Here is a 26,507-nt window from a genome sequence, read left to right as displayed (position 1 = left end):
GCAAAGTCTGAAGACATTTTTGATGGTCGTAACTAGTGGAATGCTACTGGCATCCAGTGGGAGGAGGCCAGGATACTGCTAAACATCCTAGATGCACAGGACAGCCTTGGTACAAAATGTTAGTACAGAGACAGATTAGCCCTGGTCTAAGTATTTACTTTTATTGTGAGCTCTTTATTACATTTTTCATTAGGGAAAAAAGTTATCTGTATCTTTGGAAAAAACATTCTGAAAATGCTCAAAAAGTAGGAACTCTATATTAATCAACATAGCTGAAATCTTAGACTTTGCAACTATGGAATTTAAAGACTAAGTCTTTTGTCCTAAGGACAAAAGAATTAAGTTTCCCAAATTCCAGCTGGCTATCTACAAGTAATTAGTCTTTGCTGAAGAATCCAGTAACTTTTGGTTCACAATTTCATGCTGCTTTAAGCACTGCCTAAAATTGTGGTTTTCAAATCAGGTTCTTCCAGCAACCTGGCATTCCCAAGAGGTTTCTTAGGGGATGCAGGAGACAAAGAGATGGGATGGAGTTTTTACTTTTTATTTATTTTAAATTAATTTTTATTGGAGTATAGTTGATTTACAATGTTGTGTTAGTTTCTGCTGTACAGCAAAGTGAATCAGTTGGATGTGTATTAGTCGCTCAGCTGTGTGTGACTCTGCAACCCCATGGACTGTAGCCCGCTATGCTCCTCAGTCCATGGAATTCTCCACACAAGAATAAATACTGGAGTGGGTTGCCATGACGTTCTCCAGGGGATCTTCCCAACCTAGGGATTGAACTTGCGTCTCTTATGTCTTCTGCATTGGCAGGCGGGTTCTTTACCACTAGTACCACCTGGGAAGCCAAAGTAAATCCGTTACATACATACATATGTTCACTCATTTTTAGATTCTTTTCCCATATAGATCATTACAGAGTACTAAAGAGAGTTCCCTGTGCTGTACAGTAGGTCCTTATTAGTTATCTGTTTTATATACAGTAGTGTGTCTGTGGTGCTAAAGAAGATTCTTGAAAGTCCCTTGCACTGCAAGGAGATCAAACCAGTCAATCTTAAAGGAAATCCACCCTGAATATTCACTGGAAGGACTGATGCTAAAGCTCCAATACTTCGGCCACTTGATGCGAAGAGCCAACTTATTAGAAAAGACACTGATGCTGGGAAAGATTGAGGGCGGGGGGAGAAGGGGGCAACAAAGAATGAGATGGTTAGACGGTATCACCAAATCAATGGACGTGAGTTTGAGAAGACTCCAGGAGATAGTAAAGGACAGGAAAACCTGGCGAGCTGCAGTGCAAACAGTCAAACGCGACTTATCGACTGAACAACAAAAAATGTGTCTATGTCAATAAGTTTGGGGTTTTTAGAGGAAATACTTGCCCAGAATAGGGATTCTAATATGGGCATTCAGTCTGTCCTCAGTAACTGTTACCCATGAGAGAGTCTTCTTCTTTCTCCAGGACATATTTCTCTTGCTTTATTTCACTAAGAATTGTTTCAAAGGGCTTTTTTCTCCTTTTTCATATGTTTAGAATAGCCTCCTGCCATTGTTGACTTTTCCCTTTATCAACTATGCCTGTGGAATTTGATGTTCTGATTGTTAAAGGATATTTTTGACCAGTATCTCTGAACCACATCTGAATAAGAAGTTTTATGATTAAATTTGTTGTAAAAACCTAAACCCCACACAACAGATTCATTCTATGAAAGTTGCATATTAACTTAATTGAATTACATGTTAAATATGTGATGAGAATTCACTCTTTAAATCAAAACTGTAGGCAATCCTATTAGAAAGTAATAATATACCCTTGGTTTATTTATAAATAGGTAATATTTATACTAATACATTTGAACAAAAATTTTTTATGGTATTCTAATATATAACACAATGGAAGGCAAAGAAGCAATTTAAAGCAGGAAAGCTAGTTATTACACCATATATATACATATAAAAGATATGTATATCTTATCTCCCGGGTCTCCCGCATTGTAGGCAGATGCTTTTACCATCTGAGCCACCAGGGAAGACTATATATAAGATATAAAATATAATTACATATAATATATATGTATGTTTTCAGTATCTACTTTTCCTGAATCAGAGGAGATAGAAAGAAGGTGGGAAAGAATATAAAAGTAATTTAAATACAGCATTTCAAACAGGTTTTTACTGCTTACACTGAGTATCAGAAAACAAATATGGACTTCATTGTCTATACTTGGCAAAAGGATAAACACAGAAATAAAAGGAAACTCAGAAGTTTTTGAATTTTTTAAGTCTTTCTCAAAACTGTTTCATAATAAAAATTTCAAAGAAAATTACAAGGTCCCATTTCTATCATGAGCAGGAAGTCTAATGGTCATGGTTTCAGCTGTGATCTGTGGGATTGCACCCTGCATCAGTCAACCTGTCTGCCTACATCTTATCAGACTAGTGACAAATACAAAGTTCCCAGAGAGCCATGTAAAGAGAGGTGGGAACTGCTGTGTGACACAGCGGAGACTGAACGGAAATCCAAGTCATCACAGCTGTCTTCATGCACTGGTTTCAGGGAATATGAACTTCATTGACCAAAGACAGCAAAGTGCCACTGAGCTTACAAAGTAGAGGAAGAAAAAAGAGGAATAAGAGCAAAAAAAAGAAAGAAGGAAGAAGAAGAAACTCCACTAGGAAGCCAAGTTCTGTCCATTGAAGGCAAAAGCTGCTGCTATGAATAACGTATAAAGGATGCTAAAGTCAAACAGACAGATGCAAATCTAAAAGCCATGTGTTCTTATGGTATAGCATAGACAACTGGATTCAATATCCTATGATAAACCATAACAGGAAAGGATTTTTTTTAATGTACATATATATATGTATAACTGAATCACTTTGCTCTATAGCAGAAATTAACACAACTTTGTAAATTAACTATCCGTTCCGTTCCGTTCCGTCGCTCAGTCGTGTCCGACTCTTTGCGACCCCGTGGACTGTAGCCTACCAGGCTTCTCCATCCATGGGATTCTCCAGGCAAGAATACTGGAGTGGGTTACCGTTTCCTTCTCCAGGGGATCTTCCCGACCCAGGGATCGAACCCGGGTCTCCCGCATTGGAGGCAGACGCTTTAACCTCTGAGCCACCAGGGACTTCAATGTAAAATATTTTTTTCTTTTCTATCTATATAAGATGATGAATATTCACTAAACTCATTGTGGTAATCATTTCATGATGTAAGTTAAGTCAAATTGCTATACTGTACAATTTAAACTTATACAGTGCATGCAAGCATGCTCAGTAGCTAAGTTGTGTCTGACTCTTTGTGACCCCATGGACTGTATGTAGCCCGCCAGGCTCCTCTGGCCCTGAAATTTTTCAGGCAAGAATACTGGAGTGGGTTGACATTTTCTCCTCCAAAACTTATACAGTGCTATATGTCAATTATACCTCAATAAAATTAGAAAGAAAAAACAGAAAAAAACCTACGGGGTATCAGCTATCAGGTGAATATAAGTTTACTGATTTTAACTCAGCCTTTTCTGGGTCCCAAACAGCTGCTGCTAAGTCACTTCAGTCGTGTCTGACTCTGTGTGACCCCATAGACGGAAGCCCACCAGGCTCCCCCATCCCTGGGATTCTCCAGGCAAGAACACTGGAGTGGGTTGCCATTTCCTTCTCCAATGTGTGAAAGTGAAAGTGAAGTCGCTCAGTCGTGTCCGACCCTTAGCGACCCCAGGGACTGCAGCCTACCAGGCTCCTCTATCCATGGGATTTTCTAGGCAAGAGTACTGGAGTGGCTTGCTATTGCCTTCTCCGGGGTCCCAAACAGTTGATCAAATTAGAGAAACCCCACCTGTAAACCCTGAAAATGAGCTGTATGTACACACCCCAAAAGGAAAGCTAAGGATGCTGTGTTTCAAGCACTCAAGAAGATCAGCAGACCCTTAGGATGCTAGAAGCTGGCTTTCTCATGAATCCACTCACGTGCTTCCAGGGGATCCCTTCCCGCTGGTACTCCTCCTGTTCTTGCTTCAGGACCAGCTGAATAAACAGCTGCTGGAGCTTCTCATTGCAGTAATTGATGCAGAATTGCTCAAAGCTGCAAGAAAAGGAATCAATCAGGCTCAAACAAATTTTTAAAAAACCAAAACAAAACAATAGGGTTTTTAGTAACTTCTCCGCTTTACCTGTTGTTGTCGAAGATTTCAAAGCCATAGATATCCAAGACACCAATAACAGTGTTCTTGCCATGGATGGTGGTGTCCGAGTTCTTGACCTCAATAATATCATTGATGCGGGAAACAATCCAACAGAAAAGGCGCTCGTATATGGCCTGTGATGAAAATGACCTCGTAAATTCTTGCATGTTGGAAATGAGTCCTCTGTTTGGATTTATTTTTAATTATATTCATTTATTTATTTTGACTGTTCTGGCTCTTTGCTGCTGCGTGGGCTTGTCCCTATTTGCAAGGAACGGGGGCTCCTCTTTGCTGAGACGTGTGGGCTTCTCATTGCAGAGCCCCCCCACCCACCCTGCCTCATTGTGGCACAAGGGCTCTAGGGCGCGTGGGTTTCAGTAGTTGAGGCATGTGAGCTCAACAGTTACAGCTTCCAGGCTCTAGAGAACAGGGTCTATAGTTGTGGCACAGCAGCCCAGTTGCTCCACAGCGTTTGGGATCCTCCTGGACCAGGGATCGAACCCACGTCTCCTGCAACAGGAGGTGGAATCTTATCCACTGTGCCACTAGGGAAGCCCTGGATTTATGAGAAGTTTTAAATTCCTATTGACTCCCTCCTTACCATTTAGCATAGCTGTTAATCCTCTAAGCTGAAAAAGGAGAAATGCAGATCATTTTCTAAAAAATTACATGACGTTTGCATGATGTTTGGATGGTGGTTATTACTGGTCATTATGTTAGCTATATTTCAACAAAATTCCTTAGGTGTGTTTCTGTGACCTGGTAACACCAATAATTTGCTTACTACCTTGGATAAGTCACTTTGTCCCTTTATTTTAATCTCATCAACTATAAAAAGCTGAGAACCAATGAGTTCTACATTCTATGGATTCTAAATACACAAACATTGATTTACAATGCTAAATAAAGATCTAAGCCAAAAAGACAGCATTTCAAATTCCTTGAGATTCAAATATACATTCAATGCTCAAGAACACACACACCAACACGTAAGGACAAAGGCACCGCCCACTCGCACACATTCATATCCTGATACAAACGTGTCCTGCAATGTCTTTCCTTAACATCTCCCTTCAGATACCCGCTCTCTCTTCACCTATACATGTCCATATACACGACCTCCACTCTTCACCTCTTCTTCCAGCCACTCTAGTCTTCATTTTCTCTCACGGCTCCACCGAAATGGCTCATCAAGGACCCCAAGCACCTCTCTGTGGACACTTTCTCATACCTCCATGTGGACATCTTACCCGGATACTCGGCAACACTCAACCCAGTTTCCCACTCTTGCCTTGAAACTTTCTGCCCTCTGATTCATGACATCACACTGTCTTAATTTGCCTCTTATTTCACCGGCTGTTCCTTCCTGGTGACCTTTAGTAGGTCTTCTCTTGCTGTGGCTCAGTCACTAAGCTGTGACCAACTCTGCGACCCCATGGACTGCAGCACGCCAGGCTCCTCTGTGCTCCACTATCTCCTGAGTTTGTTCAAATTCACATCAGTTGAGTCAGTGGTACTATCTAACCACCTCCTCCTCTACCTGACCGCTAAAAGCTGGAGTTCCTCCTGGTCCTCTTCTCTATCTCCTTTTTTCTGTGTCGTTTCATATGACAATAAACAACAGTGATATGATGTTTCCCCCCAAAAGTACCGTCTGAACGCAAGCTCTCCTCTGAGCTCCGGGTCCCATACCTGACTGCCTACCTGACAGCACGCTTGGATATCTCATGGCCATCTCAAACCTATGTCTTGTCTGGACTGCTGATCTTCCCACCTCTGCCAAACTATTCCTTCTTGTTGTTTAGTCGCTAAGCCATGTGCAACTCTTCTGCAACCCCATGGACTGCAGCCCATCAGCCTCCTCTGCCCATGGGATTTCCCAGGTAAGAATACTAGAGTGGGTTGCCATTTCCATCTCCAGGGGATCCTCCCCACCCAGGGACTGAACCCGCGTTTCCTGCTTGGCAGGCAGATTCTTTACCGCTGAGCCACCCTACCTCTAACCACCAATAGCTAGAAGCAGAAACTTAGGGATTCATTAGGAATTCTGGCACCAGCAGCCTCACAGGGCCAGCAGGGCGCCGGTTCAGCGCCCACCTTGGCGAAGGCGTCCCTCCCGTAGCTGGCTTCCTGCTCGGTGTGCTGCTTGTCGATGATGTCACGGCCCGTAGCCACCGTCCGGTAGAGGAGGGCTTTCTCCACCATGTCCGTCTTGGTGGACAGCAATTCCGCGATGACAGACACAAGCTTGCCGTCTTCAATCAGAGTGGTGTCACCGTCCACTACAAACTTTAAATTTCCCTGTATCAGAAGAGGAAAAACCAAGACACACCATTTCCACTGAGATTCTGAAAAATGATGTCAGGGAAAGATTTGCCAGTGAGAGAATTCCCAGGGACCTTGTCTGTAGCACCGATCATCCTAAATACATTAACATCTCAACACATAAAGATTGAGTGCTTCATCCATTTCGCCCTTCTCCAGACACTCCTCTATCTTTCAATTTTCAGCGTATGGCTTTGATGGATGGAAATTTTATGTTTTTATGTAGTCAAATCTACGAGTCATTTGCTTCAGGGTTTCTCTTTCTTTGGTGTCATGCTTAGATCATTCCAACTCTGAAGATTTTATGAATATTTAATAGATTTTTCTATTCCTTTTATAGTTTTTTTCCCTCATATTTAAGCCTTGAGTCCAGCTAGAAGGTATGTCAGTATAAAGTAAGAATCTAACTTTATTTTTTCAGATGATTACTTACTCCAACACCATTAACTGAATAGTTTAAGCTTTTCCTCCTGATTTGAAATATAACCTTTATTACACATTAATTTCCACCAATTTTTTGAGTCTATTTATATTCTACTCATTCAACAAACAATAAATACATATTAGCCAGCTACCAAGTGTCCAGCACATGAACTAATCTGTTGATTAATCTGGTGCTGAACTTATGCAGCAAGTTTTAAAGCGCTGTGGCTTTTACTATCATTTTAAATGGCTGGAATTAGTTGTGTCTCTTTCCCCCTGCTCCCCCTTCCCTACTATTCTTCTTTAACACATTTTATTCACTTTTATTACATGTTTATTGTTCTAGTAAGTTCTAGAATCATGTCAACTGAAAAAAATATTCTTCTTTGGATACTGAAGCATTATTGTCACACTGTATTTATAAACTAGTTGAAACAATGAAATAATTTAGAATGTTAAAGTCTTCCCAGACAGAAACACTTATTTAAGAGATTGTTTACATGCGGCTATATAACAGTTTTCATACAGGTCCTGAGCATTTCCTTTTTGTTGGAGGGGGGCCTGAACTGGGTCTCTGTTGTTGCGTGTGGGCTTTCTCTAGTTGCAGTGAGCGGGGGCTACTCTTCGTCACGGGGTGTGCGCTTCTCAGTGTGGTGGCTTCTCTCACTGGGGAGCACGGGCTCTAGAACGCAGCCTCAGTACTTGTGGTAAACAAGCTTAGGTGCTCTGCGCATCTGGGATTTTCCTGGACCAGGGATGGAACCCATGTCCCCTGCATTGGCAGGCGGGTTCTGGACATGAGGCAAGTCCCAGGTCCTGTGCATTTCTGATTCCCTTAGGGTTAATCTCTCCACAGGAAAGTGAAAAGTCATTTTTATTCCAGATTTGCATTTACACTGTCACTCATGTACCACGAGGTTCCACGTTCATTATGTTTTCAAGATCTCTAATAAATACAGACAGTAATGAAAAGACTCCAACTGACAGTTCTTTACTTCTAAGTTTAGTGTGATGTGTGGTAAATAACTTGTGCTGAAGTGGGCCAGGGTGGTCCATGGTACTGGCTGCAATGAACTGGCTGTGCTTTTTTTGGGGTAGGGTGGGGGGTACTTTTAAGCCAGTCATTCATTTCCAATCTATAAAATGAGACAATAAAAATCTAGTTCTGGAAATCTGTGATGCTGGTCCAAATGCCATTAGTTTACCCTGTTCAAAAGATTTGAGCTTATTCCATGGGTGGTCACATCACTGCTGAATTCTTTTACCTTTGAAAATAACCAGTCCAAAGCCTAACATACCAAGATGGCAGTGAACGAAAGCCACAGTCTCAAAACCTACAGTGGCTTGGAAAATCCCTCATACTATTATAAAATGATGGAGGAAACTATAGATACAGTAATTTCTTCAACATGTCAGAGAAACTTTCTCTATATAAATTACTTTTTTACAAAACCCCAAACCTTCTGGAAGAACATCCGAGCTCCACAGGGAGGCGATAACTTCTGAAAGGTGTCCCTACTCACCAAGTGAAGAATAGCAGCCAAGATTTTATATGCTGTTTGAATCTCCTCGGGTTTGAAGCCAATTACTTTCATGGCATCAGCTACTACTTTGAATTCTGCAGCATCATTGATAGACGACTGGGAATGAAAACAGGAAACTGAGGTCACAGACATTTCATTTGAACATTAACAGACAAAACCATGAGACTAAATTCAAGTGTAGCCAAGGTCTTGATGCCTTTGGAGTAAGTCATTGAAGGGATGGGGAGTATCCAGAGAAAATAAAATGATTTCACGGGTAGCGATATAAGGCAACACCCGCAAGGCCCACTTCTGTGTGAGAGCCGCCATCTCTCATAATAAGCACCAGGCACTTTTCTGGAGGCTTCAGTGAAGGAGCAAGTCCTGAGTTGGCTCAGAGAAGCTCTGGGATGAGTGGAGGAAGTGGCATGAGATGTGAGACCACAAATGGAAACTCTGACTGAAGGAGCCTCCGAGACACATGCCTAGCTATTGTCGTCTGTGGCTTTTGGTTCCACAATTAGTCTTGTCCAGGCTGGGAACAACGCTCCCACGCTGGTTTGGTCAGGCTTCCTACTTCAAAGGTGAGGAAGAACACTCCCCACCCTACCCCCAAAAGCCAAGTAGCCTGCCTTGATCATTCAGCTAGCTGGGAAACCGTCTGGGAATATGACCTCACTTTTTCAAACATTCTGTAAACATTCAGTATGTCAGAGATTCTTACTGCACAAGAGGGTTCCTGTAGAAGGAATGTTTATATCTTTCCCCCGAGTTTCCTGGAGGCTTCCCAGGCAGTGCAAGAACCCGCCTGCAAATGCAGGAGACATGAGAGACATGGGTTCAATCCCTGGGTTGGGAAGATCCCCTAGAGGAGGGCATGCCAACCCACTCCAGTATTCTTGCCTAGAGAATTCCATGAACAGAGGAGCTTGGTGGGCTACAGTTCATGGGGGTCACAAAGAGTTGGACATGACTGAAAGGACTTAGCACACACACAAGCCACTACTTGAGCATCTTGAGTACCTCACACCCAAGTTTATATGTTGAAATCTCAACCTTCAAGGTGATGGTATTAGGAAATGGGGCCTCTGGGAGGTGATCAGGTCTTGGAGATGAAGTCCTCATGTTGGGATGGGTACCCTTATAAAAGAGACCCCAGCTGTCTGTCACTGACAAATTGGTGCTTGCCAAGGGCCTTTGCCGTCTGCCTCTGTGGGGACTGAACTCTGTGCAGCTGCAGCTGTTGACCTCTGTCACGCCCTGAAGGGAATTCACGGTGGACAACAGGGATGGGGCACTTTATGCTCCAGGGAAACTGGTGGAACAGGTCTTTAGATAGTCATTTTCAGGAGCTGATTTCATGATCCCAATCCTTGCATCTCCTCACATCAAAGAGAAGCACTAAAACCCTTCATGGTGACATCAGCTCCTCATGACTAGCAGAAAACCTTTTGTGAGATATTGACCTTCCCCCACTACCTCTTTGGAGAAGCTTCTCAGAGCTGTCTCCTCGGATGCAGTCCTCATATTGCCCAAATAAAACTTAACTCACAACTCTCACACTGTGCATCTTTTTAAGCTGACAGATCCCTGGTCCTTCTGCCCTGTGAGGAGATGGCAAGAAGGCACCACCCTTGAACCACAAAGTTGACACTGACTCTGCTGGGGCCTTGATCTTGGGCTCCCCAGCCTCCAGAATTATGAGAAATCAACATTTCTCTTATGTTTACGGTATTTTTGTTATAGCAACCCAACTAGACTAACACAGGGGTTCAAAGACTAATTGCTTGCCTTGATCTGTAGCCCATTACAAGGGGGTCAGTAAAATTCACAGTAAAGCAATGGTAACTGCCCATCTTAAGAGTCTTCCCAAAGCAGTGGCTGCGGAGAGTCTGATCCTTCCTCAGTGAGTTTCTGCCCTGGCTGGGACACAGAGACCTGGCCTGATGCCCACCTGCTGAGGAAGATCAGAGGAAGGGGTCCCCGTGCCTGATGAGCATGTGTTCCTTTAATTCCAGGACACAGCCAGGCAAACTCTTCCCCTTCCAGCTCTCTGAGTAAGATGCTCAACTTTGCTGAGGCTCAATCTCCTCAAGGGTACAAAGGGCATGATGATACCTTTCTTACATGGTTGTTGGAGAAGGAGATGAGAACTTACATAAAGCAACTCCCTTTATATATGGGTCTTGCCTTCACTCTTTCCCAAGACCTTGATGCTGGGAAAGATTGAAGACAAAAGCAGAAGAAGATGGCGGAAAACGAGATAGGTAGCATTACTGACTCAGTGGGCATGAATTTGAAAAACTCCAGGACATAGTGAAGGACAGGGATGCCTGGCGTGCGGCAGTCCATGGGGTTGCAAGGAGTTGGACACAACTTAGCGACCAGATGACAACAGTTCCTAGCACATTACAAAAGCTGCAACAGTGTTGAAACTGCAGAGGAACCAGACAGGAAGTCTACATGTCCTACTGAGGGGAACTGTCAGCTGCTTACCTAAGGGGCATTTTCCACCCCTACTTCTTTCCTACTGATGAAACTCTGATTTGTTCACCCCTCGCCAAGGGCATGTGTTCTTCAGGACTGGTTTCCCCTCACCTTAGGAGGTAAATCTTCATTGGTCTAAACTAATCACAGGGATCTTTTCCCCCTAACCACGTGACTGGTCAGTCATGGGCATGAGAAGCCATTCTGGTCCATAAAACATGAGGCTTCCCTAGCTCATCAAGGTTGTGGCCAGGAGCATTTTCTCTGCCTGTGACTGCTGGAACTGCCACGACCATTTTGGGACCATGAGGAAAATCAACCTAAGCAGACCAGCCAAATCCAGTGAGGATGGCCAAATTGTAAGTTGGAGAAACAAACAAGCATCTGGATCTCTTATCAACATTGTTAAGGCACTGAATTAACCAACTCTGGAATGGCCCCATCCTAGGGCTTCTTATGATATAATTAAGTTCCTTATTGTTGTTGGAGACTTTTAATTGGGTCTTACCTGTAACCCACAGTATCTTAATTGTACATGAGTCCTACATTTTAGGATGGCTAAGTTATGAAACATAGAGAGCAATACTTCATAGTTATTAAAACTGTTCTATTAATTTATATTTGTTTACATGGAAAGATATTAATGATTATATTATAATTTAATAAAAGGTTTACTTAATTAGGATTTATTGTGTGATTCCATATATAAATATATACATATATATACTGCTGTTATCAATAATTATCTCTGAAAGGTGAGCTTTAGTATATTTTAATTTCCTTTTGGTTCATCTTTATTTTAGGTTTTGACTATGATCATATATTACTTCTTGGTTTTTACTGGGCAGAAAAAAAGGAAGGGGAGGAATTGGAATGAAAATTGTTGATGGAAAGGGAACCTAAGGTAAATTTAGCTTTGAAGAAAAGACTAAATGTTCATTTAATATTTGCTTTTGGTGGGTGCGTCACATGACCCAGTCAAGAGCCACTTGGTCAATGAGACAATTTGATTTAAAAAGGATATTCCCAGTCACTGTTCTTTCAGTGTTGATTTTACAGCCCTTTACCATCCTGAAGTACCTCTGACCTACTCTCAAACAGTTGGGATGTTGCCCTCTGCTGTTCTGAATGCTTTCAATTAATTTTCAGCCAAACATTCTGTTCTTGGATGACTGTAAAAGTATAAACCTTGTGCAACTTAAATGTCAAACAATGGAAAACTAATTGCAAAACCGTAAATATCATTTATGTATATGTGTGATAATAAAAATATCGCTAAAACCAGTAATCTGGGTATAATTAGCTTAAGATGAATAGCAAAGAATTTGAAAAAAAGAAATGCTTCCCACATCTTGGATTCTTTCCTTTTATAAAATCTTTTATTTTCTCCCCCAACTACAAAGGCAATGCATCTTTAATTATAGAAGAAATATGAAATATGGAAAAAGCAGAAGAACCCAAGTATGTATAACTTTATATACCCAGAGTAAACAAGTAAACCCTGGTCTATTTACCTTCAAATCTTATTTCATGGATTTATACACCTTCCCCAATGAAACTATAATTACTGTTTTATAAACTACCATTGACAAATCACTGTATTATTAGGATTAGCGACAAATTGGCTGGCAGAAATTATATGTAGCAGAACACTAATTAGAAACAAAAAGGGCAAAAGGATCAGTGTTATGTGTGTGCAAGGGCTTTCACATGCAAGGAAAGGGGAAAAAAAATATTGTGAAAGTTGAATAGAAATGCTCTAAGGATCACAAAACTATTTCATCAAAATCATGATTTGAAAAACTAATGAATGGTGATCTTTGATATTTTTCAACCACAGCGCTTTTTAGCTTTCTTTTGTTTCACCAACTTGCCTTTGGCCAAATCATATAGTACCTCCTTTTGCGGTGGATTTCCTACTTGTAACAATATTTTTAGAGGATCAAAATAAAAGGATTGGGATTAAAAATTTAAAAAAACCCCCACAAGATCACAAGAGAGAAACTTCTTTCCTGTAAGATGGTGATAAAATATAGTAATGGGTTATTAAGCAAAGTTGTTGCATCAATAATACATTGAATCTCTGTCCTCAAGAATTTTAAAAATAGAAGAAAAGAGTCATTCATTTGCCTTAAGGTGGCAGGTTGAAACCGATAATTAATTAATGTCTCTTCTGAGTCTTTGATTCTATATCTGAATCATCTCAAAAAGGAAATGCTTACCTTTAGCTGGGCTCCAACATGGATGTAGCTGTAGGATGACAAGGATTTCTGGAGATGCAGAGAACGTAACATCTGGTCCGAACCTCCCTGTAGCAGCTGACAAACATCAAAATAAAAATAAGCTATCAATATACCCACTGAACCCAATATACCATGTATTCTAACTTACTGGTGCTCAGTCCCTCAGTCATGTCCAACTCTTTGTGACCCCATGGACTGTAGGTTCCTCTGTTCATGGGATTTTTTAGGCAAGAAGACTAGATTGGGTTGCCATTTTCTTACTCCAAACTTAATGTTAAACTAGCTTTTTTTCCCCTTTTCTGGGATAATTCACTCAGGTCCTCCTGTTTTTGGCTTTGAAGATTTTTATTTTTTGTCTCTAGGTGAAATGGCTTCAACATCCTCAGAGATGGAGAATGTTATACAGTCAGAAGGAGAATTGCTTAAAAGTTCTTAGCCATTTCACAACATAACTGGCATGAAAGGTTCTTGCTCTGACTGTAGCTGTTTGTGAGCCAGGAGCCAGTGCTCTGTGGCAGTCATGTGCTTATCAACCTTGTTATCTAGACAGTGTGCAGTTGTGTTTCAAATTCAGAAAAAGTCAATACTGCCTTGAATCTAAGAGGCGTCAGCAGCTAGTCATATGTTGAGTCATACTGGAAACAAACAGCTTTTCCTCCTCAAACTCTAATCCCAGGAAAGCACAATTGGGTAGCCAGGACTGTAGTATCGGACAAAGACAAATTTTAACTTTCACTCAAGTGCAGAAAAAGTTACAAGTTGTTTTTTTAAAAAAATATTAAATTATTAATTTGGTTGCATTGGACCTTAGTGGTGGCACGAGAGATCTAGTTCCCTGACCAGGGATTGAACCAAGGTCCCCTATATCGGTGTCTTAGCCACTGGACCACCAGGCAAATCCCAGTCATGGGTTCTTGAAATAACAGAACTCCTATATTTGGCAGAAAACTAGTTTATTGAAAACATGGTGAATTATCAACAAAAACACAGATACAATACACCTCGTCCTTCTCTACAGAACATGAATTTTAGAAAGCACTATGTTGAAATTCTCTATATTAAACTGCACACTTTGGTTTACTGGAAAAAACATAACTATCAGGTTTTTAAAATTGATTCTTTTTTTTTTTTTTAACAAAAATAACATGAATTTGTATTCCCATCTCTGGAGTGCTGCAAAATGGGAAAAATAGCTCCAACTGAAAAATAAAACTAATTTACCATATTCAGAATGTATCGTTTCAAAAGCTTTTAGGGTCATTAAACTGTTACTACACTGCAAAGAAACACAGCGAATGCTCAACTGAGGCAGTCATCTGGTTGGTTAACTACCTGCTAACTTTTTATGACAGTCATGCTCGTCAAGTCCCTGAAGAGACCCGTAGGGAGGGTGTATGCATGTGTGCCCAGTGTGTAACGTGCTGTGGGCCGATGGAGGCACAAGACAGGGGAGAGTCCCCAGAGTAAAAATCCATTTCGTGCACACTTGAACAAATGGATGATTATCTGCAGAAGAGCTTACTAACCTGATAGAAAGAATGAAAGCTTCTTTCTCCTGGCTGTTGCACAATAACTCGAGACTAAGCGGGGGGCGGAGGGGGGGAGAAACACATTAAAATCGTTAATCTGAGAATGTACTCCTAAAACAAAACAAGAGCCACTTTCCCAGAGAACCCCATATCAGCAGTGCACTGAAAGGTCCTAAGGACCCCCCGAATGGGACCAACCCGTGGACTTTTCTGTGCAATCTTTTGGTAATTCTTTCTCAAACTTTCCAAAAATGAAGCTATTTTGATATTTTTTTAAAACCTGGAGCCTAAAGATGGAATTTTCAGGGGGAGGAAATTGGCAGTGGGGAGAATAGGAAGGAATGTTTAGGGAGGAATACTCTCAGCATTCCCTTCTTGAGGATCTGTTGGTATTTCCAAGAGCACCACCTTATATCCTGTACTAACGTCAGGTGAACAAGATCCGTCCACAGATTCCTCTGCTTGAGAGGGTTTCAAAAAGATTGCTCTTAAGAGAGGACTCAAAATGTAAGGGGATTCCTTTGCCTGAATACATACACAAAGTTGAAGGCATGAAACATTTTGGAAAAAAAAAAAGACTGATAATAACTGGCATTTCCTGTCCTTTTCCAACTGACTCTGATAAAATACTGTTTCCTGAACAGTCTCCCTTCAGCTTCACAAACAAAAATGAAGGTTAGACTGTATTCTGCTGCCATAAAGGTTGCTATGGTATGATTGGGATGGAAAACCCTTAACTGAGAAGGTAGGTCAGTTCATCTCTGAGTACAGTTCAAGGCGGTGACTTAACTTAGTAAAGCTCAACCTTAACTGCCGTAACCAGGCGAATCTACTCCAGATTAGTTAGGACACAACCTCTCTAGCAGCCCCAAGAGGAAAGTTTTGACTGGACTCTTCTACAAATAGGATCTTTCACTCACATGGGCAGATAAAAACATACTTTTAAGTTTTCACAGACCAAATGTAGTATGCCTCATAATTAGGGTATAAAACCACAAAGTACTATATTACTATATAAATAAATATATACACATATATAAATATATATATATATATATAAATGTTACTATAAAGTAGTGAACAAATAGAAACTGGGAAAAAAGGAGATTTCAAATTAATTAAAATAAAAACATGGGAGGATGTGTAACAAGAGTAGAAGTGATTAATCCTAGACGAGCTTTTGCTAAACCTTATCTAAAAGTTGGCACATGTTCAATCACCCCCCTTCACACATACACCTAAATCATTATCTACAAATTCTGTAACTTTCCCCAACTTGACATTGTAATGCTAATAAGAGAACACAAAAAGAGAACATTAATGTCGCAGAATAGTAACTGAAGGGCAGGAAGGGATGGAGAACAGGATTAAAAGCTACTTTGGAGCAATAAAAGAAATTCTACAATCAGGTTTCACATTCAGCATGAACAGACTCATAGATACAGAGAACAAACAGTGGTTGGCAGAGAGGATGGTGCTGGGGGGAGAGATGGGCGAAATAGGTGAAGGGTTTTAAGAGGTACAAACTACCAGTTATGAATAAGGAGGTGACGTACACACAGGGAATATAGTCAACGATACTGTAATAAGTTTGCTTGGTGATGGACGGTAATTGGTCTTATTGAGGTGATTATTTTATAATATATAAAATCACTGAATCACCACATTGCATACCTGAAACTAATATTGTACGTTAATTATAACTCCATTTGAAAACGCAACTCTAGTGCTCCCCCTCAAAAATTCAGCATTTGCAAACATGACCCTCAGAAATCAAGCACATTTTACCTTCTCCAATAAGTAGTTATTGATGTGTCCACCAATTGGGTCTCCCTTGAAATCAAAGTTGATATCCATGTATTTTCCAAACCTGCTTGAGTTGTCATTGCGGTTGGTTTTGGCATTTCCGAAAGCTTCCAGGACACAGTTAGACTTAAGCAACATATTCTTCACTCTTTAACACAGATAAATGAAAGTCACTGCAAGAAATTTCAAAGACTGGACTTTTCAAGAAACTAGATTTCATTAAAAGACATGCAAATACGTCTACAGAGATTGTATTGTTTGCAATGTCAAAAGAACAAGAACCTTTAAACAACAGAAATGTCCATGAATAGGGATGGATGAAGATAAGTTTTTGCTTCCTAGTACAATATATACTGACCTAGAAAGAGGTCCAGAATATATTAATGAATGAGAAATTAAGTTTCAAAATAATATGTATTACAAAATAGTATGATCTTTGCGTGTGTGTGTGTATGTGTGCGCGCACATGCGCGCACATGTTTTACTAATTGCTTACAAACCTGGAAGGGACAACACACTTCACTATGGTTACCTAGGTTGATGGGGGAGGTAGGTGGAATTTCAGGGAACTTTCCTGTTCTGCACAGTGATGTAATTTTTAATTTTTCTATTAAATGAGCATATTTTATTTACATAAATAAAAATATTAAAAAGAGATGTTCTGAAAAGAATGGGTGATGCGGAAAATGATTCCATTTTTGAAAGTATTTGCTTACAAAGCCTAGTGAAATTTATTGCACTAGTTAATAGCACGCCAGGCCTCCCTGTCTATCACCAACTCCCGGAGTACACTCAAACTCATGTCCACAGAATCGGTGACGCCATCCAGCCATCTCATTCTCCGTCGTCCCCTTCTCCTCCCGCCCCCAACCTTTCCCAGCATTAGAGTCTTTTCCAGTGAGTCAACTCATCGCATGAGGTGGCCAAAGTATTGCAGTTTCAGCTTTAGCATCAGTCCCTCCAATGAACATCCAGGATTGATCTCCTTTAGAATGGACTGGTTGGCTCTCCTTGCAGTATAAGGGACTCTCAAGAGTCTTCTCCAACACCACAGTTCAAAAGCATCAATTCTTCGGCAATCAGCCTTCTTCACAGTCCAACTCTCACATCCATACATGACCACGGGAAAAACCATTGCCTTGACTAGACGGACCTTGGTTGGCAAAGTAATGTCTCTGCTTTTTAATATACTATCAAGGTTGGTCATAACTTTCCTTCCAAGGAGCAAGCGTCTTTTAATTTCATGGCTGCAATCAGCATCTGCAGTGATTTTGGAGCCCAAAAAAACAAAGTCTGACACTGTTTCCACTCATGGGGTCGCGGAGAGTCGGACACGACTGAGCGACTGAACTGATATATATCATATATCATCAATGTGGTCTTGATTAGTTTAGAAACTGCTCATCATTTTGTTTGGAGCTGTATGGAATCTCTCTTTGATATCAGGTATTTAAGTCTTTTTTTTTTTCCCAGGTACAGTTTTTAAATAAAAATAATTACAAAAGATGTTCAGTTCAGTTCAGTTCAGACGCTCAGTCGTGTCTGACTCTTGTTACTCTAGGTGTTTCTTAACTTCCTACTTTTGCATTCCAGTCCCCTATAATGAAAAGGACATCTTTTTTGGGTGTTAGTTCTAAAAGGTCTTGTAGGTCTTCACAGAACCATTCAACTTTGGCTTCGTCAGCGTTACTGGTTGGGGCATAGGCTTGGATTACTGTAATATTGAATGGTTTGCCTTGGAAATGAACAGAAATCATTCTGTCGTTTTTAAGATTGCATCCAAGTACTGCATTTCGGACTCTTGTTGACCATGATGGCTACTCCATTTCTTCTAAGGGATTCCTGCCCACAGTAGTAGACATAATGGTCATCTGAGTTAAATTCACCCATTCCAGTCCTCTTTAGTAAGTCATTCTTTATTGATGAATGCTAATTCTCTATCCCAATGGATACATTTTAACTTCATTCTAGGTCTTATCTTTGTTTCTATTTCACTGACATAGTTGCTCTTATATGGGCATATTGCTGAAATAACCTTCCATCACTATTAAAAGTGACCCTACAACCTTAACTCCTCACGAACGAAAGTACACTTTTAAGTGGAGCAGGGGAAACTGCTTTGCTATGGTAAATAAAAGTGTTTATAAACTATGGTAAGATATGCTCTTAAAAGACCAGTAAATGTAAACATGCCTTACTTTACTGTACCAACTGGGCTTAGAAATTAACTCTTAAAACAAACTAAAATTTAGTTCTCAGCCAGTTACTCTCCTGAGATTCTAAGGAAATTCTAAAAACTTACTTATATCCTTGTCCTTGTCATATTAGGTTGCAAAGTCAGAATCACAACTGGGGCTGTATCATTAATAAGAAAGATACCTCTTTTGATGTGGCAATCTAGCCTAGTCACAATGAAAAGAAGAAAGCCCATGTAGGGTTCAGTTCAGTTCAGTCGCTCAGTCGTGTCCGACTCTCCGCGACCCCATGAATCACAGCACGCCAGGCCTCCCTGTCCATCACCAACTCCCGGAGTTCACTCAAACTCATGTCCACAGAGTTGGTGATGCCATCCAGCCATCTCATTCTCCGTCGTCCCCTTCTCCTCCCGCCCCCAACCTTTCCCAGCATCAGAGTCTTTTCCAGTGAGTCAACTCGTCGCATGAGGTGGCCAAAGTATTGCAGTTTCAGCTTTAGCATCAGTCCCTCCAATGAACATCCAGGATTGATCTCCTCTAGAATGGACTGGTTGGATCTCCTTGCAGTATAAGGGACTCTCAAGAGTCTTCTCCAACACCACAGTTCAAAAGCATCGATTCTTCGGCAGTCAGCCAGTCTAGTCCAAATTCTCTTCTTTTATACCAACACAGCTTCCTACCCATAAAACTGAAGACTGAGATGTATATAGAGTGTGACTGTCCTGTAAATAAATACTGAGTTTCAAACTAGCAACTTTGGATTTTTTTTTATGTGGACCATTTTAAAAATCTTTATTGCATTTGTTACAATACTGCTTCTGTTTTATATCTTGGTTTTGCGCCCAGAAGGCATGTAGGATTTTAGCTCCCCGACCAGGATCAAACCCACACCCCCTGCATTGGAAGGTGAAGTCTTAACCACTAGACTGCCAGGGAAGTCCCAAAGTAGCAACTTAAGAAAGTTGCTCTTTTTCTCTTCAGAAAGTCCATACCACATAAGAAAGTCCTGTTGCTTTATAGCCACATCTCCCACTTTCTAAAAACAAAAAACCCCCATCCATTTACTCCTTAATATTTACTAAGAAAAGAGCATGTACCGGGCACTCTACTGAATGCTGGGTCAGTGCACACCAGCTTCATCCCTCATCTTGCGGTAAGCAGAGAACGATGTGGTCTGAAACCCTTTCAGAAAATGAATCCTATTCGGAACTTCTAATACCAAGGTTCTGGTTGTCACATGACAAGCATGCATCTGCCTCCCACAGCCCCCTTTCAGTCTAGGGAAAGTAGAACACAGTGTAGAAAGGATGCTTGTACAGTAGAAAGAGCAAGAAACCTGTGCGTCCTGGAACAACACAAACTCCCAGGAGGCTGTCACATCTTTGCTGAGCACATATAACATTGAAGGCGGAGACTGCAGACTGGAATTACCTTAGCAGAATCTTTCAATCAGAAAGAAATATGGAAATAGAAGGATATAAATGAAAGTACAGAGAGGACTTCCCTGGTGGTTCAGTCGTTAAGAATCTGCCTGCCAGTGCAGGGGACACAGGTTCGATCCCTGGTCTGGAAGGATTCCACATGCCTTGGAGCAACCAGGTCCATAGGCCACAACTACTGAGCCTGTGCTTCACGACAAAAGCAGCCACCGCAGTGAGAAGCCTGCGCGCCACACCTGGAGAGAGGCCCCTCTCGCCACAACTAGAGAAAACCTGTGCGCAGCAACAAAGTCCTAGTGGATCCCTCAATGAATAAATAAAATTTAAAAGTAAAGATAACTCAAGTTATTAAAAAATAAAAGCACAGAGGTCTGCAGTAAGAGAATCAAAGTAGTTTAACCATCAATAAATGCCCAATGCATATCAGAGTGTAGGCCTAACCGAGTCCAGTCTGTATAGAAAATGAGACTCCAGAGAGAATTTTCCCCCATGGTTAGACAGCCCTTACCTTTCGATCTCTGCTCTCTGACTGGGGTTGGTGATGGCCGCAATGTACTGCATGATGTACTTACTGGCTTCAGTTTTACCGGCTCCGCTTTCCCCTAGGGGGAAAATTAAAAAATTAAAAAAAAAAAAATTGGAGTAACATTGCTTTATAGTTAGTTTTTACTGTACAGCAAAGTGAATCAGCTACATGGACACATATATCCTCTCTTTTTTAGATTTCCTTCCCTTTTAGGTCACCAGAGAGCAGTAGCACAGTTGCCCTGTGCTTACAGAAGATTCCCATTAGTTATCTATTTTATTCTTAGTAGTATATATATGTCAATCCCCATCTTCCCTCCATCATACCCCCTTTCCCCCTTGGTATCCACACATTCATAAAGTTTTTTTAAAAATACCTATTTTTATTTATTTGACTGAGCTATGTCTTAGTTGCAGCATGTGGGATCTAGTCCCTTGATCAGGACTGAAACAGAGCCCCCTGCATTGGGAGCATGGAGTCTTAGCCATTGGACCACTCCAAGGGATGGCACCATTTGTCAAGTTTTGATGTAATTCATTTGAAATCTGTTTCTTTCTTTGAGTTAATTTAAAACTATTGTAGAAGCAAAATAACAGATTACAGATCAAGATGTACTTAGTAAAAAATATCAAGGGATAAAATGTGGCACAGTAATTCCTTAAAGTCTTAGTACTTGGCAGTGACTCTGAAGTCCAGTGAAAAAGAAACAAGAAAAGTGACAAACAGTGGCTACAGTGAAATTCATGTAACTGTTTGTTATAGCAGAGGTTTAAAAAAAATTTTAATGGGGAAGAAATTTTCTTTAATTACACCAATTTTAGTGAAAAACAAAAGCAGCAAGCTCCAAACATATGGTGTCACAGAAAAAGCATGACAACTCACATAAGGAGGGGAGAAGGGATAAGTTTATAATTATCTGCCCAGATTTTTAAATGTTTATCCCTTGTGACCCAAAATTCCACATGCAGAAATTTATACTCTAGAAATACTAAAATTACAAATATAATCAAATGATAATCTTCAGAGTTTTTAAGGCTGTTTCTGCAGGCTATTCTATGTATTATCACTAAAATCTGCAAGTAATATGGCCATTAGTAGAGCATTGGGTAAATAAATTATGATTTAACTATTCAACGTCATCCTACACAATTGTTAGAGACTGTACTACTTCTATAGGTTTTCCAGTGAAAAGCTATACACTTATACATTGTTAAATGGAAAAACAAGTTATGTAATAGCAGTGATAACATAATTCTGTAATATATATAGTTAATATGCATGCGTGACTATATGTATTTGCACACACAGAGAAAATGTATAAAAGGATAAGTGCTTTGGGGATTTCCTTAGAGATCCAGTGGTTAAGGAGTCTACTCTTCCAATGCAAGGGGCATGGGTTTGATCCCCGGTCAGGGAACTGAGATTCCACATGCTGTGCGGTACGGGCAAAAGAAAAGGATAAACACTTTATTGTTCACAGGTGTTACTGGGAGAATTTGGGGAAGAACAAGGGATTCGAGAGAAAGAGACTCCCTGCTTTCACTTTATACATTTATAAAACTGCCTTCCTCCTGCCCCCTTTTTACAAGCAGGCAATATTGCCTTAAAATTTTGTTTTAATAAAGGCTGTCCTAGAGTATAACTCTCTAGCACCAACACTAAGTCGCCTCGCTTCTCTGACCCTCAATACCCTCATCCGTGAAGTCGAAACACAACTGTCCGACGTTCCGATCAGAGAGCAGAGCTGACAACCAAAAGGGAATAAAGATCGCACAAGGGTTTTTAAAGTATAAAAGCCACTCACGAGAATATGAGCTGTTATGAGCATCGAGAGGAAGTCCCAGTTTGGGAGAGGCCACCCCGGGCCAGCAGGCAGGTACTTTCTTGTTTCCAACTCACTACACACGTTTCCTTGAAGTGCTCAGTTTTACACAGAGAGCTCGGCTCCTGTTCTTGGGCACCCAGGGTCTGGCACCTGTTTATCCTCCCGCAGACTTCTATAGCTCCAGCCCCCAACTCTGAGCCCATTTCCAGCCCCCATGCCTCTGTCTGTCCCTTGACACCAGCTCCATCCTGTTCACCAGTCTGACTTGCAGTTCATTCTTCCTTTCTGATGGGACCTTAGGATGTCATCTTCCTGGTTTCATTCCCTGATTATCTAAAATAAACTGTTACATTTTTATCCAGTAGTTCTATGCATTTGAGATGAGAGGACGAATTTCCCATGACAGCTCAGTCTACAAAACCGACCAGAAGTCCTTCCAAACATAATATATAACGTGTAAATGAACTGAGATGAGTGGATGGTCAGAAATGACAGAGATGATCTGGCATTTAATGTTGGTTACATTTCTTTCTCCTATAAAATTATTTAAGCTTTTAACTCCAAAGAATATCTAGTTAATCATTTGGACATTTGAGTACCCAAATAAATTAAATACATGTTGCCTTTGGAAGCACAGGGATCTCCTTAGATACCTGATATCACAATGCAAGTGTCTTTCGATCGCCTCTTCATAGCCTTGTAAGCAGCGTCGGCGATGGCAAAAAGATGCGGGGGCCTCTCGTACAGCTCACGCCCTTTGTACTGCTCGACCGTGTCTCTCCCATAGATGTTCAACGACTTGTAGGGATTCACAGAGACGACGACTTCTCCAATGAACGTGTAGATGCGTCCCTTTTCAAACCTGCACACGAGTGGGAGAAAGGCAGACATGGCTGTGGTTATTGTCGCTGTTTAGTCACTAAGTTGTGTTCGACTCTTTGCCACCCCGTGGACTGCGGCCTGCCAGGCTCCTCTGTCCACGGGATTTCCCAGGCAAGAATACTTGAGTGAGTTACCATTTCCTTCTTCAGGGAACCTTCCCTACCCCGGGGTCGAACCCGTGGCTCCTGCGGTGGCAGGCGGATTCTTGACCACTGAGCCACCAGGGAAGCCCAGGTATGGTTAAGCAGAAATGCTATTTCTTTCCTACAAGTCTCTTATTTCCAAGAAAATCCAAATATCCCAGGAGCAACTTGAGAACTGACACTTCACGATTCTGAGTTTTCTTTTGGAGTTAATGCTTGAGGCTGTGTCCCTGTGGCTACTGGTAGAAAAGACCAGTAGGGGTTCAGCCAAGAAAGAAGGAAGAATTTAATACCAGAGGCTGAGAAAACCACTACAATATTTTAAAGTAATTAGCCTCCAATTAAAATAAATAAATTTATATTAAAAAAAAACAATACCGGAGGCTGGAGATTTTCTAATTTTTAAAATACAAAGGAGTAAGAAGGAGAAAGAAATAAAAATGGCTGGGATAATATAAGAGCTCTAGGAGGAAAAGATACAGAAGTTAAGCAGGTCTTAAAACCCATTCAGCCAGATTTTCAGTTGTAAAGAAAATTGTCCAAATATATTTATTTTTTCTCCCTCGTGAAACCCCACAAAAATGTTAGTAAAGGAACAAAAACAGTAACATCCATATCAGAGAGAGTAGTAAAAGAGATATTTCTGGCATAAATCAAATCCACTTTTTAAAAAAATGCCTGCCTAAAATTCCATGGTGCAGATATATACTTATTTGATCACTCCACTTTCTTCCTGCTATCATGAGCAATATTGTAGAAAATAACTCTTGGCACATAATCTTACAAATCAGTGCTTTCATTTCTGTGAAACGGATCTCCAGGAATAGGATAGCTGATTGAAAAGTATGTCTATTTTAAAAAGTATAACACGATCCCACCACTCACACATATAAGAGGCTAAAAATCTACTCTGTATATGTATGTGACAAGTACATAACTGTGCGTGCATGGACTTCAGTCATGTCCAACTGTGTGTGATCCCATGGACTGTACCCAGCCAGGCTCCTCTTGGGATTCTTCAGGCGAGAATACTGGAGTGGACTGCCATGCCCTCCTCCAGGGGATCTTCCCAACCCAGGGATCAAACCTGCATCTCTTATGTCTCCTGCATTGGCAGGTGAGTTCTTTACCACTAGCACCACCTGGGAAGCCCATATATAACTGTACATAAATAGATTTTGTAAATGATTACATGAGCATGGAAAAATATGGAAGGCTGCATCATGTTATGTCTTACGTATTTTTAAACACATTTAGTAGGGTGATGAGGAGGGAGGCCATGTGGGCAGCTGGAAGAAAGCCAGAGGAACTAAGAAAAGAAAAAAGAGTTAAAAACCCCCAGCACATATGATATGACTCCAACTGTGCAAAATCATGCGTCTATATCCGCGAAGAAAAAAGTTCAACATAAAATTTAGAAAACCTGTATATATTTACCACTGACACATTAATTCATACTTATAAACACAAATAAGGCCAACACCTTATGGACATCTCTACACAAGTGGTTGGCACGACATACTCCACCTGCCGAGAGGCTCATGCAGACAGAGCTCAAGTCCAAGAGCTGGAAGAAGGGAGTGCCAGCATGGGAGGATGCTGATCCACAGACAGTGGCTGGGTCTCTGAGCACTCCTGCTGTCGAGTGAGTGCAGCAGAGCAATAACTAAAGCATAACTAGAGACCAGAGGGCAAGACCCTTCGACTCCCTTTGCGCTGGAATGAAGGCTGTTGGCTATAATTAGGAGTGGAAACAAACATGCTGATAGCGTCAGCAATAAATTAATTCCATTTTTTACTTTTTATCAAGTAGTTGGTGTATGCGTAAATGAGAGTTATTGGCCACTTTAAGGTTTTCTGTGCATTGTTCTCCTGTGGTTTTCCTTTGAATTCTTCCCATTGTTGGACAGAAAGTTTCTATGGTAGCTAAACGCACCAACCCTGGAGTCCTTGATACCTGGGTCCAGAGGTTCACACTGCAAATTTAAGAGCCGACAGACAGTGAAAGCAGCTTAACCTCCACAAGTTTCAGCTCCTTCACCTATAAAACGGTGATAATTATAGCCTTCCCTCCCTCTGGCATTGAGTACTTAAAAAAAAGGCAATTACTCTTATGCATCCAATTATGTTCTGCATGAAGGAGATTTTTAATAAATGCTTTTATTTTATTAACATTGCTACTAGAAGCACAGCCATCCCTTCACACGAGGAATTAATGCAGTGATCATAATCTGATTCCCTGCCTCAGATACCAATCAACATAAGTCACAAGGAACATGTCCACATAACTTATACGCAAAGATTCACAAAAGCAAGAAGCAGTTTAAGATTCACTGCTCAAGCCTTTCTGGTTTAACCTGTACGTTTGAAGGACACACTCAACAGCTTTCTTCAAAGATACGAACTCAAAGGACAAAATTCTTTAGTTTAAAAAACACTGTCCAAACAGAAAAATCAGAGAGGAGGAGGAGGATGCTAGAAAAAAAATATTACCTCATGAGTCTGGAACTCTGTGACTAAGAGACAGCAAATAACATATGAGATTAGAATGTTGTTCTAAGATTCCAGGTCTGTCCAACCCTGCACTTCCTCTGAAATTCCACTTTATTTCAAATAGAATGTCTTGTTTATTAAAACTTGACAGCATCTTTGTAAAATGCAATATATAAAACTTCCAATGCTAGTTATGAAGTTGAAGATAGTGGCAAAGGTGGAACAAGATACGATATGAAATACAATACTTCAGGAAGAGTCTGGTTATGAATGATGAAACTTTCAATTTGGCCAGGTATTAAAACCACCACTAGATGGTGCCAACATACACCTTAACACCAACCCAGGATTTCCACTTGTTTTGGAGAGCCGCAGGGTATGAAGTCGTCCAGCACTTAGGTAATCCTCACCTCTCTGGTAGTCTCCAGGAGGAAAGGCAGTAATCATCCTCGATGACAAATGCCTGACACCATCTCTTTCG

The 26,507-nt window shown here is 40.9% G+C and overlaps 1 protein-coding gene across 1 annotated transcript in view; it reads right to left on the bottom strand.

Annotated features, from left to right (window-relative positions):
• MYO1D (myosin ID) overlaps positions 1–26,507 on the bottom strand; it is a 368,723-nt gene that overhangs the window by 243,730 nt on the left and 98,486 nt on the right. The window contains exons 2-10 of the mRNA XM_055401217.2: positions 23,162–23,370; positions 20,666–20,759; positions 16,506–16,671; positions 14,715–14,768; positions 13,168–13,263; positions 8,459–8,575; positions 6,285–6,488; positions 4,176–4,321; positions 3,973–4,087 (exon numbers count right to left, since the gene is read on the bottom strand). Coding sequence (XP_055257192.1) covers positions 3,973–4,087; positions 4,176–4,321; positions 6,285–6,488; positions 8,459–8,575; positions 13,168–13,263; positions 14,715–14,768; positions 16,506–16,671; positions 20,666–20,759; positions 23,162–23,370 — 1,201 coding nt within the window. The remainder of the gene's footprint in view (positions 1–3,972; positions 4,088–4,175; positions 4,322–6,284; positions 6,489–8,458; positions 8,576–13,167; positions 13,264–14,714; positions 14,769–16,505; positions 16,672–20,665; positions 20,760–23,161; positions 23,371–26,507) is intronic.

The sequence above is a fragment of the Moschus berezovskii genome, chromosome 20 (genome assembly GCF_049115385.1).
Source record: "Moschus berezovskii isolate FMDL1 chromosome 20, NW_MosBer_1.0, whole genome shotgun sequence".
NCBI classification, from domain to species: Eukaryota; Metazoa; Chordata; class Mammalia; order Artiodactyla; family Moschidae; genus Moschus; species Moschus berezovskii.
This window is presented reverse-complemented; position numbering and strand designations above follow the sequence as displayed.